This window comes from Pongo abelii, chromosome X, assembly GCF_028885655.2.
Source record: "Pongo abelii isolate AG06213 chromosome X, NHGRI_mPonAbe1-v2.0_pri, whole genome shotgun sequence".
NCBI classification, from domain to species: Eukaryota; Metazoa; Chordata; class Mammalia; order Primates; family Hominidae; genus Pongo; species Pongo abelii.
In genome coordinates, this window is record NC_072008.2 from 136,220,212 (window position 1) to 136,238,784 (window position 18,573).

The 18,573-nt window shown below is 38.6% G+C and overlaps 1 protein-coding gene across 3 annotated transcripts in view; it reads right to left on the reverse strand.

Annotated features, from left to right (window-relative positions):
- ZNF280C (zinc finger protein 280C) overlaps positions 1-18,573 on the reverse strand; it is a 65,791-nt gene that overhangs the window by 31,590 nt on the left and 15,628 nt on the right. For all 3 annotated transcript variants that reach the window (XR_002913201.3, XM_024241138.3, XM_024241137.3), the window contains exons 3-8: positions 12,450-12,596; positions 9,359-9,424; positions 9,122-9,258; positions 5,150-5,261; positions 2,075-2,245; positions 1,823-1,929 (exon numbers count right to left, since the gene is read on the reverse strand). Coding sequence is in view for 2 of the 3 variants with exons in the window: in XM_024241138.3 (XP_024096906.1) it covers positions 1,823-1,929; positions 2,075-2,245; positions 5,150-5,261; positions 9,122-9,258; positions 9,359-9,424; positions 12,450-12,596 (740 nt within the window). In the remaining variant the exon portion in view is untranslated. The remainder of the gene's footprint in view (positions 1-1,822; positions 1,930-2,074; positions 2,246-5,149; positions 5,262-9,121; positions 9,259-9,358; positions 9,425-12,449; positions 12,597-18,573) is intronic.

Sequence of the window (18,573 nt, forward strand, 5' to 3'; positions counted from 1 at the left end):
TGAAACAGAATTGGAAGATATCAAGGGAAATAGTGGTAATGTGAGACTTGGATTCCCCTTTCCCAAACACACTCGGAGGTGAAAACAGCAAAAGACTCAATACAGTTTTGCATCAGAGTAAAGACATTTGTATTTGCAATTTTAGAATTCCTTTTTTGTAAAATGCCGAATTTTAATAAAAATTTGCCAATCTTTGAAATAGTGAACAATTCCTTTTTCTAAGTTGCTTCTTTGCTTTGTACTCTTCTCATCACTTCTTTCCCACATATAATCAACACTGACTTTTTTCTTGCCTCCTTTGCCCCTTCCTGTCATTTACATTGGGCATGCAAAGAGAATATAGACTATCTTTATACACACATAACAGAATACTGTAATATCTACTAAAATATTTTAAGTGGTGTGTTACCTTAATCCCATACTCCATTAGTACTGTGAAAATTACCTAAAACCTAATTTCAAGAGCTTCCTATATTAATAGAAAGCTAGAATTCATTTATAACTATATAAACTATATTATGGATTGAGTTAAAACTATCATTTCATATGAAATGCTCCATCATTAGAAGTTTATTTCTGAGTGCTGAAAATTAAAATGTATGACTAAGGTTTTCATAGGGTAATGTGACATGCATAAGTCACCATGGGCAAAAATAAGGTTTTCACAGGGTAATGCGACATGGATATGTCACCACAGGCAAAAAATAAGGTAAACTAAAGGAGCTTTCACTTTACACAAAAGATTAAGCACCTAATAAAACACCTGCTTTACAGGAAGTTTGGAGAATGGCATAATTTAGTCAATAAAATATTCCAATTTGTACATTATTTTCATTTAAAATTAAAATGCAGGCCAGGCACAGTGGCTCACACCTGTAATCCCAGCCTTTGTGAGGCTGGGGCCAGTGGATCCACTTGATGCCAGGAGTTCGAGACCAGTCTGGCCAACATGGCAAAACCCCGTCTCTACTAAAAATACAAAAATTAGCCAGGCATGGTGGTGCTATGTGTAATCCCAGCTACTCGGGAGGCTGAGGCAGGAGAATCGCTTGAACTGGAGAGGCAAAGGTTGCACGGAGCCAAGATTGTGCCACTGCACTCCAGCCTGGGTGACAGAGCAAGACTCTGTCTCAAATAAATAAATAAATAAAAATAAAATACAATATGCATACACTGTACTGCATATGAACTTAATTAAAAAATTTAAATTGATACATGTTTATAAATTATTTTGGGGTACATGTGATATTAAGTGCACAGAATATGTAATGATCAAATCAGGATGTCTGAGGTATCCATTACCTCGAGTATCTACCATGTCTCTGCGTTGGCAATATTCTAAGTGCTCTCTCCTATTTTTCACTCTACTTTGCACCAAACATTACAACTTATTCCTTCTATCTAACTGTGTATTTGTGCATAATAACCAATCTCTCTTCCTCTTCTCCTACCCCTCCACACATACCCTTCCTAGCCTCTGGCAACTATTGTTCTACTCTCTACCTCTATGAGATCAACTTTTTTAGCTCTCACGTATGAGTGACAACGTCCATTTGTCTTTCTATGCTTGGCTTATTTCACTTAACATAATGGCCTCCAGTTCTATCCATAACTTTATTTTAAAAATTTCATCATTGGAAAGGATTTTAAAATCTTATATAATCACTGTGAATATCAATTTTAACTTAAGTTACATGGAAATGCCAATATGAGGTTTCTTATCTAAATATCTAGATAAACCAGCAATTACTGTATATCAATTTTTAATATTTTCAAGGATCTATAAACATTTTTAACAACTGAACTTTGAAAAAAATTTTACCTTCATGTGGTATTTCAAAGGATCCAAAAGATTGAACTGAACATTGCACTTTGGACAAGCTCTTAGGTAATCTGCTCCAGCATCATATGGAGATGAGGTATTTGTACCTACAATAAATTAAGGACTTTTAAGACTCAAATTCATCTTTTTAAAACCTTAAATGACCACTAATAATGGTTTTAAAATTCATCACAATTTCTAAAATGTATATATAATACTATTTTTTTTTTACATGTCAGATTTCATGTTTACCTTTTGACAGCATAACTTGGGAGGATGTCATTGGAGGAGAGCCAATCAAAGGCAATGAAGTGGAGGGATTTATCTGAGGAACATCTTCACTGGTCTTTGGTTTTTTTGGAGTAACACTGTTTACTTTAGAAGTAGAAGGATGTTTTAATACATATGAAGTATTTTTCATACCTACAAAGATTTAAATAGTGAGAAAGATATTTGTAAATATTTCAGTATGGAATATTGCTTATGTAGAACTGCTACCAAAATGGCTGTACATTTAAAATTGAGCAAAAACAGTTTGGAACTAAGTTAAAGGTAATATAATTTAATAAGCATATCATACAAATGACAATAAAGAATGATTAAAATTTATATGAGCAAGCAGAAATTGCACAGTTACTACTATGAACTACATATCTTTACTTCACAAAATAAACTTTATATACCCAAATTCTAAAAATGCTTTCAAATAAAGAAAACAAACAGGGATCATGAAAAAAGTTAGACCAAAAAATTCCAAGCTAAATAAAATAAATAAAAGTTATAGCACAGGGAATACTCTTTGTACACATCAACTTATATTTAGATGCTTAAATGCATTTGAGTTTGTAAAATATTTAAAAAATTTATTCCAAACGTTTAGAGAAACACTTTTAAATGTTTTTTAAAAAACTTAAGATGTGTAATGTAAAATTCAAGTTGGTTCTTTTTCCACCTAACAACCTAACAGGTGGTTTAAATTACCTTGTTTACTCCCTATATACAAAGTAGAAACAACTAATCTTGAATGATAATACCTCATTCATATGAAAAGGTTTAGAGTTAGTATAATGACTTTCAAAGTATGTTCCCCTTAATCCAATGGGTCTATCTTAGAAAATATAATGGGTATGTCAGATAAAGAAACTCTGCTTTTACGTTTTATTAATTTCTGCATAAATTTTATCTGAGTAAGAATTTCATTGCTAAAGATAGTTCTGAGTTTGAGAGCCACCACCTTAAAGACCAAAGGATTATATAATTCAGGGCATTCCCAAGACAAGTGGGGCTATTTAGGCTATAACCAGACCCAGCAAAAGTGATTTTTGAAAATAATATACGATTGTACTTTGTGATAAGGGTTCTAAAACTGCATGTCATGTTTTAAAAGCTCACAACTGTACATTAATAGGAGAAGCAGTAGAGTAGATATATGCCAGGAAAATAAGTATTACATTAGTGGGTTCCTCTGTTAAATCTGTGTTTCATTCTTTGAGATAAAAATGATTTTTTCCTTAAACAGAAATGATTTTTTCCATCCTCAAAGCACATAATTACTGCCAGCTATATTGAAGGCACCTAAGACGAATTTTTGTGTAATTACTAACATTTTTCTGAGATGCTTAGGTTACTTGAACAACCAATGAGTGCTAGTACTTTGGACTAGGCAACTGATTATATAACCAGCTGGATAATAGACTGTTTTAATATATGCTTATTTTAAGCATGATAAATCTAAGTTAAATAAAATCAACCTGAGCTCAATAGTTTTAAATCCTGACCCTTTAGCTTACTTATTTGTGTTGTGTTTGGCTTGCGGTGTTCCCTACCTCAACTCTTCTTATCTGTGCTAATAAAAATCCTATCCTCATTCTTCAAAATCAAGCTCAAATCCAACTTTCTCTAAGAACTCTCCATGATCTTCTTAGACAGGAGTCCATTAATCATGCTTCTGAACATACAGCACATATTATCATGCATGATTATCATTCTAACAACTGTTTATTGTCAAATCCTTTAAAACTGATCATGCATTTTTCACTTTCCACATATTTTATTTGGGACTCAAGCCCTGGGATAAACAGAGCAAGAATTAAAATTTAATATTCAAATGGCTCATTTCAGGTCTGGAGAATAAATGCTTTATTTGAGAAAAATAATGTGAGAAAACTGTGGTATAAAGAGGTTAGATGACTTGATAAACAGAAATCTTTAGAATAAAGGCTTAAACCTGTACCTTCCCAATCAACTATAATCCTATTTACTATTCAGGACAAAGTTCCACTCTCTGCTGTATTAATCTTAGAGAGAGAGTAGGAGTCACTGTCTTTACCCTTTGGAAGCTTCAAGAATTCAGTTTTTCTATGAATAAAGATCATGTGCTTTGCAAAACCCGAGTTAAAACAACTATTTTATCTCTCTGTTTGTTTCGGTTCTTGGCTATTTTACTATCTAGATAAGTGACACCTAGATAGGTGAATGTCAAACCAAGTAATATCAAAATGGGAAAATATTTTTGGCACTCATATGACTATAATTTTTTTGTTTTGGTTTGGTAAAGGTTATATACTAATTTATGAGTAAGTAATTACATATGCAAAAAAATTGTGTTCCTCTTTCCATTTAGTGAAACATATCAAACTAGGTAATATAGAGAACAGTAATTGCTTTGATTATAGGGAATTTTTCAATGAGACAAAATTCTTCTATTGGCATACTAATTTATTTTAGGTTAATGAAGAACTTTGTTATGGTGGACATCAAAGAACTGTAACACTTCAATTGGAAAATTTCCATTATTACATCAAAGTATATTTACTGAGTACTTACCATGTGGAAATCACTGTTTCTTTAGTTCTTTCATTTTACAATACTACTCTATAATCATATTTAACTATCATATCCACATCATTTATTTGAATAGAAAGACATTAGCATATTGAGAAATCAACTATAACCATGCACCTTTTCTCATATTAAGTGTCTTCCAAATAATTACTACTTGTTTTCGCAGAGTATTTAAGGCATCAGGGGACTTCCTTGACTCACAGAAATTATATTAAGATTGTTCAGTCCATGGCCGGTTCCAAGTGAAAAAGTGCAAAGAATATGTGCTAGCCAACTTAATAGAAATAAATAAAACATTCTATCACTAAATACAATTTTATATATCACCCAAGAAAGGCGTTCAGTGATGATTAGCTCTATTCCATGTTATAATATATGAAAAACTTAACATGAAGGTATGGGCTTCAAAACAGAAATTCAATTCCATATGTATATTCAACAAGTCTCTTTTTATAATTTTTGTGAAAGAGCGCTAAACCAAACCTTCTCTAAAAATTGCTGGTATGTCTTGGGATGGTGGTAGTGATTCCTGGGTCGAGTCAAACAGTAAAATTGAAGAATTATCCGATCCAACTTGTGAATTCTTTGTAAAATCCTGTAAAAATTTACAATTATTTTGTTTCATAAACTTTTATAGAGATAAATTTAGCTGTATGTCAATACTATAAAGAATCTTAATAACTCAATTACTAATATGGTATAAAACACAAAAGTAATTAGTCTCTGCCAAAATTAGCATCTACTGGGTGAGGAGTATATGGGAACTCTGCATTATTTTTGTAATTTTTCTGTAAATCTAAAATTAGTTTGAAATAAAATGTTAAAATTTAAAAATAATAATACTGGCAAAGTAGAGGTTATATTTTGGAACAACTTTTCTGCAAGGAAATTTTAGCAGTATCTATATCAAGGGCTTTTTAAAAAAAGTTCATATTCTTTGGTCTAATTATTCCAATTACTCCATTTCTAAGAATCTATGCTAAAGAAATGAAAATGTTTAATGAAGAATGATTTATAATAGCAAAAATTGAAAACCTGTATGTCTAACAATAAACAAATGACTAAATAAATTAAATGATACTATCACATAACATCATGTTTTTGGGAAATACCCAATGACAAAGAACAATGTTCCCAGTACAATGTTCAGTGAAAAATGAGGAATAGATATCAAATATGTATTAATATGGTCCCCTGACTGACATACTCTAATGTCACCCTAACCATCTACAGAAAACGAAAATCAAAATACAGTATGTATTCCTTCCTGTCTCTTTTCTAACCTATCCCTCCTTACACGTTACTTTTATAATGAGGATATAAAGATTTTGCTTGCTTGTTTTGTGCTTACACTTTGAGAGATGATTAGGTTTTAGACGATGACTTAATTGTAACCAAGTGCAATCTTACCACAAAGTAAATATTTTCTCTAAATATTTTTTATTTAAAAGTTTAAAAGTGGAAAATATCCATTTGCAATTTCCAAAAATAGTTAACAGAAGTTCCTCTGAATAAAGGTAACACTTTCAACCTTTTCTGAGGTGACATCTCTGATAAATTAAGTACCACAATTTCAGAAAGCAGACACATTATTCAACAAATAGCCTGTTAAATAATTCTCCAATTGGGAATTTCTTATGTCTCATAAAATATTTCAGAAAGATAACAAATATTAACAGTAAGGCAGACTAGGCAATAGGCTGAGATTCAGAAGACCTGTCCATTTATTTAACTATGTTACCTTGGGCAAGCCACTTCTGAGCTTCAAGTTATTTACCTTTCCAACTGAAATAAGAGCCACTAATAATTATGTATTTAAAATGTACTTGCCTCTTTCACAGTACATGTATTATATTAATAGTTGTCATAACAGTACTAATAAAGACCTAACATTATCTCACATTTTATAAATAGGTAAACTAAAATTTCTTGTAGTTAAGGTTCCCAGTACAACCCAGCCTGTTACAGATGAAGGAGCTGGAATCAGAACTAAGGTCCGCCTGATTACAAAGCCTGTGTCCTTAAGCTGTATCTTTAAAAGAGATAATAATAATACTCACTTTAAAAGAGATAATAATAATATTCTCCTTCCCTGCCTGAAAGAACTGAGATACAGATAATGAAATAGATTTAAATTTTTAAATAAAATTTCCTTATGTAGGATTCTCAATTCATTTGAGAATATCTGTCATTCTCAACTCTGGCTGCACATTACAATCACTTGGAGAGTTTTACAATGTCAACACAGTGAAGAGCACAAATGTCTACAATAGTTTTAACCTCACAGACCCCTTGAAAGAGACTTAGGGAACCATAAGGGTACACCACTGCTCTAAGGCAGTGCTTCCATTTAAAAAGTACATACTTAATGGGGCTGAGTGCAGTGGCTCATGCCTGTAATCCCAACACTTTGGGAGGCTGAGATGGAGGATAGCTTGAGGCCAGGAGTTCAAGACCAGCCTGGGCAACACAGTGAGACCCCCCACCCATCTCTAAAAAAAATTAAAAGCCAAATTAGCTGGGCATGGTGGTGCATGCCTGTAGTCCCAACTACTCAGGAGGCTAAGTGGAAAGATTGCTTGAGCCCAGGAGTTGGAGGCTGCAGTGAGCTATGATCATGCTACTGCATTCCAGAGTGGGTGACAGAGCAAGACCCTGTCTCTAAATAAAGTATACGCTTAAATGTATAAATGGATGTGTGTATACACATATTTTTAAAATTCTGGGTTAACCTGGATTGAAATACCAGATCCATCATTTACCAGCTGTGTGTCCTTGAGTGAATCATTTATCCTCTTGAGCCTGAGTTTCCTCAACTATAAAATGGGAATAATAATAGTGCCCATCTCAGCTGGGCGTGGTGGCTCACGTCTGTAATTCCACACTTTGGGAAGCCAAGCGGGGGCAGATCACCTGAGGTCAGGAGTTTGAGACTAGCCTGGCCACCATGGCGAAACCCTGTCTCTACTAAAAATACAAAAATTAACTGGGTGTGGTGGTGCGTGCCTGTAATCCCAGCTACTCGGGAGGCTGAGGTAGGAGAATCTCTTGAACTTGGGAGGCAGAGGTTGCAGAGAGCTGAGATCGCGTGACTGCACTCCCATCTGGGAGACAGAGCAAGACATCGTCTCAAAAAAAAAAAAATAAATAAATAAAAATTGTGCCTACCTCATAAAGATGCCATAAGAATTAAATGAGATTAAAACAAAGACTTGTACATATTAACAGGCCAGTAAATGTTAAGTATTATCATTATCTATTACTTTTACTAAAAGTTTTTAAAGCTAAACTATGAAAGTATGATTTCAGAATAAGCAGCAATAATGACTTCAGAACACTTTCCAATTTAAGAACACTTGTTTCAGTTTATTTACTTAAAAATGTTGCCATTATGCATTATTCATGTTGTGATACATTTTAATTTTTTATTTTGTTGTTTTTTGTCTTTTTGAGATGGAGTCTCACTCTGTTGCCTGGGTTGGAGTGCAGTGGTGCGATCTCGGCTCACTGCAACCTCCGCCTCCCAGGTTTAAGCGATTCTCCTGCCTCAGACTCCCAAATAGCTGGGACTACAGGCATGCGCCAACATGCCTGGCTAATTTTTTTGTATTTTTAGTAGAGACAGGGTTTCACCATGTTTGCCAGACTGGTCTCGAACTCCTGACCTCAGGTGATCCACCCACCTCGGCCTCCCAAAGTGCTGGGATTACAGGCATGAGCCATTGTGCCCAGCCTTTACTTTTTTTATTAAAGAGAGACAGGGTTTCACCATGTTGCTCAGGCTGGTCTCGAACTACTGAGCTCAAGCAGTCCACCTCCCTCAGCCTCCCAAAGTGCTAGGATTACAGGTGTAAGCCACTATGCCCAACCTGATCACACTTTTTCACTCATATTTAGACAGTATAGTTTTCAATACTGTATTTAAGCATATTAGCTGATTTATTAATATGTTGGATAATTCCTGCAGTTATTATTTTGGGTTCTGGTTGAGTTATATCATAAAGATGGGGATTATTTTTCTACTGAAATGGTAACTAGCTATGATAGTTCACAATTTTTTGGGTTTGTTTGTGTTGGCTTTTGTTTTTTTCTTGAATCAGGATCTCACCCTCTCACCCAGGCTGGAATGCAGTGGTATGATCTTGGCTCACTGCAGCCTTGACCTCCAGGGCTCAAGCGATACTCCCATCTCAGCCTCCCGAGTAGCTGGGACTACAGGTGGTGCACCACTATGCCCAGCTAATTTTTTGTATTTTTGTAGAGATGTGGTCTTGCCATGTTGGCCAGGCTGGTCTCGAACTCCTGGGCTCAAGCGATCTGCCTGCCTTGGCCTCCCAAAGTACCAAAGATTACAGGCGTGAGCCACTGTGCCCGGCTGACAGATCACAATTTTAACTCAGTATTATAATAGCCAATGTGTCCCTGAATTAATTGTGTAATTTTATAAACACTTACAGGTTTAGACACATTCTCAACAGTAACAGAGCTTTGTGAAGATTTAGATACAGGATGAAATCTAGGCGAGGCAGCCACTGGATTTGATGGTGGGTCTCTGCAGCGTTGACTTGCAGTCCTGAATATTTCAGGAATACCTGTATTTTAAAATTACACAACATATTGAATATATTTCTATACAACCAATTATATCAAAATATTTAACTTTAAAATTGAAATACTACAGTAATACTGTACCTGGACTGTGTGGCTCACTCTTTATTCCTTTTGAAGATGAGCTGGAGTGGCCTCTGTTCAAAATATCTATAAAATTATATTTATTTTAAAATTTGTTATGTGAATGAAATATATACTAATAGAAAAATTCCTCCAAAAATATATCTTTGCATAACCAATAATTCAAGTATATTTCTTTCCTTTAATGGTGACAGGGTTGTGTACAGATTCAGATTCCCGTGACTTGAAATCAAACCCTTCCCCAATCCTGTGCCACATTCACACCTCTAAAAATCTGGAAGTTTCATGATGGGAGGGCTGATTGGATTAACTTTCTGTACCATTACTCTTGAGTTCTGCATAGGAAATTATCAGAGACTACAGACTAAATTAAACCTGGAGTTCCAGAGTATCTGATTAGACTAAATTAAACCTGGAGTTCCAGAGTATCTGATTAATGTAAGGGGTTTCAAATCTCTTACTACGCTAGAAGTCAGTTTGAGCCTCACAAAACCCTCTGGATCGGTTTAAGATTGCACACCCTTGTACCCATATGAACTCCGTAACTTCTAGGTTAGTGAGGGGTCAAATTGAAATTTGGAAGAATAGTGATTTGCTTGAAATTGCTTATCAGGAAAAGGTACAAAGCGTTAACAAATCCCATAAAACCTCAAAAATTTTCCTTTTTTCTCTCCTAGTAGAAAAGAACCAGATCCCGGCCAGGCGCGGTGGCTCCCACCTGTAATCCCAGCACTTTGGGAGGCCGAGGCAGGCGGATCATGAGGTCAGGAGATCGAGACCATCCTGGCTAACATGGTGAAACCCTGTCTCTACTAAAAATACAAAAAAATTAGCTGGGCGTGGTGGCAGGCACCTGTAGTCCCAGCTACTTGGGAGGCTGAGGCAGGAGAATGGCGTGAACCCGGGAGGTGGAGCTTGCAGTGAGCCGAGACCGTGCCACTGCACTCCAGCCTGGGCGACAGAGCGAGACTCCATCTTAAAAAAAAAAAAAAAAAAAAAAAAAAAAAAAAGAAAAGAAAGAAAAGAGAAAAGAATCAGATCTCATGAAACAATTCTATTAAGTGAAGGGTCACACCAAAGTAGGGTTGCTTTCTGATCATAGAAATGCAGTACTCTATGAGTAAACATTACAGAAGTCTTCTAAAAGAAAAATCTCCTCAAACAACTTGATAATGTTTTCATTCAGAAATTCAAGATAAGTATTATTCAATCCACTAAGAGCTATTTTTACTTTTTGGTGGTTATAGTCTACCAATCACAAGTTTTTTCCTCTCCTTCCCCTACCTTCATTGTTGTTCTATATAAACATTTAGATGAGATCCCATATGCTAAAATATTTTATAGCTCACAAATAAAACATCAATAAAATCACTTAAATTCTGAGTTATCAATATAGAAAAGAAATTCTAGTGGGCCCAATACCCTTTTTGATAGAATCCCTTAAAACGAATACACATTGTTTTGGTTGAGTACTGCTAAGTCATCTACAATCAATATAAATCCAACTTGAATCTTAATTGTCATGCTTCAATATGATGATTTGAGTAATAATTTTGAAATATGGTAATATTTCAGCATAAAAATTGTCACAGTGACTAGAAATAAGAGAATATTCTATTCTACTATCAACAATAAATATGCCAAATATATCTAGCTCATTTAATAATTTAAGTGGCTCTCCACTTAGAACCTCCCAATTTGCCACAGGAAATGATACTGAGAATTCAATTGGCTAAATTATTCTGCCTCTGATAAAACTGAGTAGAAATGCTATTCCAAGTTTAGAGCCAAGAGAAGTAAGAACTAGGCTTTCAGAAAATTTAAAACTCATCTCTTAACCACACTATTACTCATTGCCATGGTAAGAAAGAAGACTGGTATGCTGGCTACATTCCTTGACTTATCCAGGCCTAAAAAAAGTAAATAAAATGAAAAAGGATCTGTTTTCCTCTTTCTCTCCTGAAATTCAGTTATGTTGTCCCTTGCACTTTAGACACATTTGAGGACTTTTTTTTTCTTTTTTTGAGATATAGTCTTGCTCTGTTACCTAGGCTGGAGTGCAGTGATGTGATCTTGGCTCACTGCAACCTCTGCCTCCAGGTTCAGGCGATTCTCATGCCTCAGCCTCCTGAGTAGCTGGGACTACAGGCACGCGCCACCATGACTGGCTAATTTTTTTATCTTTATAGTAGAGAGGGGGTTTCACCATGTTGGCCAGGCTGGTCTCAAACTCCTGGCCTCAAGTGATGTACCCACTTCGGCCTCCCAAACTGCTAGGATTACAGGGAGGAGATATTTTATTTTAATAAGCATCACCAGTATCTTCACTTTAACATTGTAATAATGCCAAGTCTAATTACTCTAACAGAAATCTAACAATCCACAAAGGTACTGGACATGTTTTGCTAGAAAGCCATAAAGATTTATGTGTGCTGACGGCCTGCATTGTCCAAGTATAGTGTTGGAAAACCAGACCCTCCCTCCTTCGTGAATATAAACAGTAGTTGCGGAAGATGGGTGTAGCCAGAGGCTACAGCACATGCTGGTAGACAGACCAGAGATTCTATAATCATGCAGCACCTATGCATTTTATAGTCATATATCAAGATGATACTTTGATGAGGCAGTTGCTTAGACATTAGAACCCCCATCAGACACTAACACAAACTTATTTAGCATATCAGGATATTTTAAGAAAAGTATTCCAAACACTTCCTTTACTGTACATCTGAGTTTAAGGGAGAAAAAAAATTAACAAATAAATAGATACGCTACTTGGTTCCATTAAAAATTATGATTTCCTATCTCAGAAGGCTTACAATGCTGTTCAGGTCATCTTAACCCTCAATTAACTTAGTTATTTCCTTTTGCTCACATCTGATATTTTAACCTCTCACCTCCTTACTCCAGTCCCCAACTACATTCCCGCTTTGATTCTCACAAGTTCTTATGGACCTTTACTCTCCCTCCCTCTTACCTCTAACTCCTTACAGAAGAACAACAGTATCAAAGACAGGTAAGATATCTCATATATTTTCCATTAGAAACAACCATCTTATGAAACGTTACTTCACTGAAAGTAAATGCTTACTTGAAATGGCTGGTTTTGAACTTGATATCTCTCCAACAAAGATCAGTTCATCGTCATCCTCATCCTGAGTTTCTTCTACTTTCTTCTGCCATGGTTCTAGCTCTTCTTCTTCACATTCCATAAAGAGTTCTGCCATTTTTGAAATGTCTAATTTTCAAAAGGAGAGAAGCTAACTTTATTTTCAAAGAGAAAAATATTTTTTGTGCAATACATAGTATGATATTTAAGACGCACTTTAATAATCCTAATAGCAATTACTGACTTGATACTTGTTTGTTTTTGAGACAGAGTTTTGCTCTTGTTGCCCAGGCGTGATCCCGGCTCACTGCAACCTCCACCTCCCGAGTTCAAACGATTCTCCTGCCTCAGCCTCCCAAGTAGCTGGGATTACAGGCGCCCACTGCTACGCCCAGTTAATTTTTGTATTTTTCGTAGAGGTGGGTTTCACCATGTTGACCAGGCTGGTCTCCAACTCCTGACCTCAAGTGATCCGCCTGCTTCGGCCTCCCAAAGTGCTGGGATTACAGGCGTGAGCCACCATGCCCAGCCTACTGACTTGATTCTCGTGCCTCAGCCTCCTGAGTAGCTGGGACTACAGGCATGGTCTACGGTGGACCCTCCCCCACCCTGAGCGGCCATCTCTGCCTTGTAATCAGTACATGGTAGCAAAAGAAATGAGCTCAGAACTAAATCTCTAAGATCTAAACCAGTTAAACTTGGCTAGACAGATAGATAATGAAGGATAGTAGTCATTTACAGTGGCCAATATATTTTAGGATCAAATCCAAAGTGAGTTTTAGTTATAGGACTAGGATGATTATATCTACAAAAAAAGATTGTAGCTATTATCTGAAAAAAAAATCCACTTGTATAAACAAGGGAGATAAACTAAGAATAAGAGAAAATACATAGGAGATATACTAGAAAAACGGAACCAGATTCAGGTATATCAGGCACAGAGCAAAGCAGGGATGAGGTACTAGACTGAAAATACGGAAATTAAGTGAAACTTAATTCCATTCCAGGACAGATTAGACATTTCTCATTTGAAGAAACTAAGTAAAAAATATACTGTGAATATCACCAGCCTACAAGTTCTGACCAAAATCAGATCTCCTGGGAAGCATTTTAGTGCCTCACTCTTAAATATGGGTGGACAACCAATGCGTACCAGAAAATTGAGGAAAACCTTCAATGTGAAACACCAAAGCAATAAAACAGATTAAAGGATTTTAAAGAAAATCGACAGCTAGGCAGGATGGCAGACTAGATACAGCCAGGTGGAACACCTGCCACCGAGGGACTGGGACAACTGCTGCACTCCTAACAGATCTTCAAAGGGGAGGCGCTGAGTGGCCTGAGGGAAGACACAGAAGCTGGAATGAAGCCGGAGGAAACCGGGAAGCCTGTATGGGGCTACTGTGCACCGGGACTGGTTCCTGGCCTCCAATGACTCCGGGGGAATGGGTGAGTTGAACTGGCAAGGAGCAACTCACTCTTGCCATGGATCTCTGGGAATCCCGGCAGGAGAAGACCCTTTGATCACCACGGACACTTTAGTTGGCAGGGAGAGCTGCTTAGAGAAGTGGTAGAGGCAGCACGCGAGCCGGTGTGGAGCCCAGAGGGTTTGTTGCAGGAGCATCTGTATTCGAGCACAGCCTGGGATGCCCATCCCCCTAGGCTCTGCTTGTTTCCATAGGAGACTGTAGCACTAGGGGAACTGTCAGACCTGAACTCTGCAGGGTGGTCTTGCCCATCTGACCTGAGCACTTTTTGGTCTGCTGTCCTCTCCTGGAGCCCCAGCCTGCCCATTCCCTCTTGCAGTACAGCCTAGGGTGCCCTGATGGCCCGCATCATAGCTCCTGAGCTGGCCGACCAGGCTTGACCAGCGGAGAGCTCCAGCAGGGTTGCCCCTGTGGCCATGCACTGGCCCACCTGCTCATTCTCCCCACTCCAGCTTACCCTGGGTCCATGGCCACCCTCCACATCACTTTGCCAGTCAGTGCGTATGTGCGCAGGTGGATCTTGCCTTCCCTGCCCCGTAAGCACACATGTGTATGTGCACCCTGCCCTGCCTGCTGCCAGTGGGAGTGCACTCTGCCCACCCTCCTCTGCCATACTACCATTGTAGTCGGAGCCTTGGTGAGCACAGAGCCCGCAAGACCTGTGCCCACCAGCACCCTGCCCCTGAGCCACCACTGCCACTAGAATGTAACTACGCACAGAGAACAGTGGACCCTCCCCCACCCTGAGCAGCCATCTCTGCCTGTATCAACATGTACAAAGAGTGCATACAGTCCTGCAACGGCCAGTGCCCCATCCCCATGCTAATGCCACCACCAGCATGACCATACACACAGTTGCCAGCTGGGGCCCCTGCACTCCTGAGCCACGCTGCCTCTGCTGCTTCTGCGAAAGCCCACGCAGAAGCCGCTAGCACCCTGCAGCAGCTGATGAGTGTGCACTCTGCTGTGCTGCTGCTGCCATTGGCATGTGTGAACAAGAATGGGCCCTGCTGTCACTGCCCTACAAAACAGTTTGGCTGGCACCACCCATTGGCGTGCTGGGACAAGAGGTCCACAAGCACCTCAGTCCCCCTAGCACAGTGAGTTCCTAACCTTGAGAAGCCAGAGAAAAAAGCAGAGGCCCAATATCAGTCCCACAAAATTAGAGCATGCACTCCAGGAGTTGTAAGCTGAGCCTTGGCCCCCTAAAATCTTCTAGAAATGAAGCCAGTTGACTGAATCTACCTTATACCACAATCAAACCCTTAAGGTCATCAGGTAGGATAGAAGAAAAAAAAATCCAAAGGACAGCAACTTCAAAGACTGAAGGAACATCAGCCCACAAAGAAGAGAAAGAACCAGCAAAAGAACTCTGACAACTCAAAAAGCCACAGTGCCTTCTTTCCTCCAAACAACTGCATTAGCTCTCCAGCAAGGGTTCTGAAGGGCGCTGAGATGGCTGAAAGAACAGAAAAAAGAATTCAGAATATGAACAGGAATAAAGGTCACCGAGATGCAGGAGTACACTGAAACCTAATCCAAGGAAGCTAAGAATCACAGTAAAACAATACAGGAGCTTACAGACAAAATAGCCAGTATAGAAAAGAACGTAACTGACCCGATAGAGCTAAAAAACATACAAGAATTTCAAAATGCAATCACAAGTATTAATAGCAGAATAGAACAAGCGGAGAAAAGAATCTCAGAGCTTGAAGACTAGTTTTCTAAGATAGCCAAAAAAATATAGAGAAAAAAGAATGAAAAGGAACAAACAAGACTTCTGAGAAATATGGGATTATGTAAAGAGACCACTAAACACCCACATCGAAAAGACATCTCAATTTAACATCCTACCATGACAACAAAAAGAACTAGAGAACCAAGAGCAAACCAATCCCAAAGCTAAGAGAGAAGACAAGAAATGTCCAAAATCAGAGCTGAACTGAAGGAGACTGAGACAAGAAAAACCATTCAAAAGATTAGTGAATCAGGGAGTTGTTTTTTTGAAAAAATTTAAAAAAATAGGCCACTAGCTAGACTAATACAGAAGAGAGAAGATCCAAATAAACACAATAAGAAACAACAAAGGAGATACAACAACTGAACCCAGAAAAATACAAATAAACATCAGACAATATTATGAACACCTCTATGCATACCAACTAGAAAATCCAGAAAAAATGAATAAATTTTGGGACACATTCACTCTCCCCAGACTGAACCAGAAATAAACTGAAGCCCCGAACAGAATAATAATGAGCTCTGAAATTGAACCAGTAAAAAGAGCCTACCAATCAAAAAAAGGTGAGGACCAGATGGATTCACACTTGAATTCTACAAGATGTACAAAGAAGAGCTGGTACTATTCCTACCGAAAGTCCTTCCTAACTCATTCTATGAGGCCAGCATTGTCCTGATAACAAAACCTGGAAGAGATACAACAAAAAAATAAAATTTGGCTGGATGCAGTGGCTCACACCAGTAATTCCAACATTTTGGAAGGCGGAGGTGGGCGGTTAACTTGAGGCCAGGAGTTCGAGACCAGCCTGGATAACATGGTGAAACCCCCATCTCTACTAAAATACAAAATTAGCCAGGGTGATGGTGAAAGCCTGTAATCTCAGCTACTTGGGAGTCAGAGGCAGAAGATTCACTTGAACCCAAGAGGCAGAGGTTGCAATAAGGTGAGATCGCACCACTGTACTCCAGCCTGTGCGACAGAGTAACACTGAGTCTCAAAAAAAAAAAAAAAAAAAAAAAAAAAAAAATAATAATAATAATAATAATAAAGAACAGCTTAGCCAGGCATGATGGCAAGTACTTCTTTCCCAGCTACTCAAAACACCGAGGTGGGAGAATCACCTGAGCCCCAGGAGACTGGGGATGCAGTGAGCCATGATGGCACCACTGTACTCCAGTCTAGGCAAACAGAGTAACGACCTGTCTCAAAAAAAAAAAAAAAAAAGACCAGCAATATTATACAACATTTCCCTCTCATTCACCCTTTCTTTCTCAGGAAGAATCCACCAAAACGAGACTTAAGAAGGAGGACAATGCAGGATGCAGAAAATCTGACATTCGGCACAATACAAAAACAAAAGAAAATCCCAGGACAACAGCTGTGCAGCAGGCCTACAGAGCAAACAGCCAGAGTAGCGCAGGAGAATACCACTTCCAGGAGACTGGCCAATCTTCCAAAATATTAAGCATTAAATTGTTAGATAACCTGACAAGTTTCACAGTGTAAGAAAAGTGAATTAAGAGGCCATGGGGCCGGGCGCGGTAGTGGTGCATGCCTGTAGTTCCAGCTACCCAGGAGGCTAAAGAATGAGAATCTCTGGAACCCAGGAAGAGAACGAGAATCTCTGGAACCCGGAAGGGGAAGCGCAGTGAACCGAGATCGAAACACTGCACTCCAGCCTGGGAGGCAGCGCTAGACTTCGTCTGAAAAAACAAAAACAAAAACAGAGGTGACAGAAGGAGCCTGGCGCAGGGGCTCACGACCTTAATTCCAGCACTCTGGGAGGCTGGGGTGGGCAGATCACTTGATGTCAGGAGTTCAAGACCAGCCTGGCCAACACGGCGAAACCCTGTCTCTACTAAAAACACAAAAATTAGCCAGGCACGATGGCGCACACCTGTAAGCCCAACTATTTGGGAGGCTGGGGCAGGGGAATCGCTTGAACCCAGGAGGTGGAGGGTGCAGTGAGCTGAGATTGTGCCACTGCACTACAGCCTGGGTGGCAGAATGAGACGCTATCTCAGAAAAAAATGAAAAACAAAAAATGAAAAAACCAATAATCAAAAAACCAAAAAGCTTTCATGCCAACATCTTTGATGAACATGGATGCAAAAATCCTCAAAAAAATATTGGCAAACCGAATACAGCAGCACATCAAAAAGCTTATCTACTACTATCTTGTAGGCTTTATCCCTGGGATGCAGGGTTCATTCAACACATGCAAATCAATAAATGTGATTCATCACATAAACAGAACTAAGGACAAAAACTATCTGATTATCTCAATAGACGCAGTAAAGGCTATCAATAAAATTCAACAACCCTTCATGTTAAAAATACTCAATAAACGGTCAGGTATGGCGGCTCAGGCCTGTAATCCCAGCATTTTGGGAGGCCGAGGTGGGCGGATCATGAGGTCAAGAGATCAAGACCATCCTGGCCAATATGGTGAAACCCCGTCTCTACTAAAAATACAAAAATTAACTGGGTGTGGTGGCGTGCACCTGCAGTCCCAGCTACTTGGGAGGCTGAGGCAGGAGAATGGCTTGAACCCAGGAGGCGGAGGTTGCAGTGAGCCAAGATCGTGCCACTGCACTCCAGCCTGGTGACAGAGTGAGACTCCGTCTCAAAAAAAAAAAAAAAAAAAAAAAAATTCTCAATAAACTAGGTATTGAAGGGACATACCTCAAAACAATAAGGGCCATCTATGACAAACCCACAGGCAACATCATACGGAATGGGCACAAGCTGGAAGCATTCCCCTGGAAAACCAGCACAAGACAAGGATGCTCTCTCTCACCATTCCTATTCAACACAATATTGGAAGTCCTGACTAGAGCAATCAGGCAAGGGAAAGAAACAGACAGCATCCAAATAG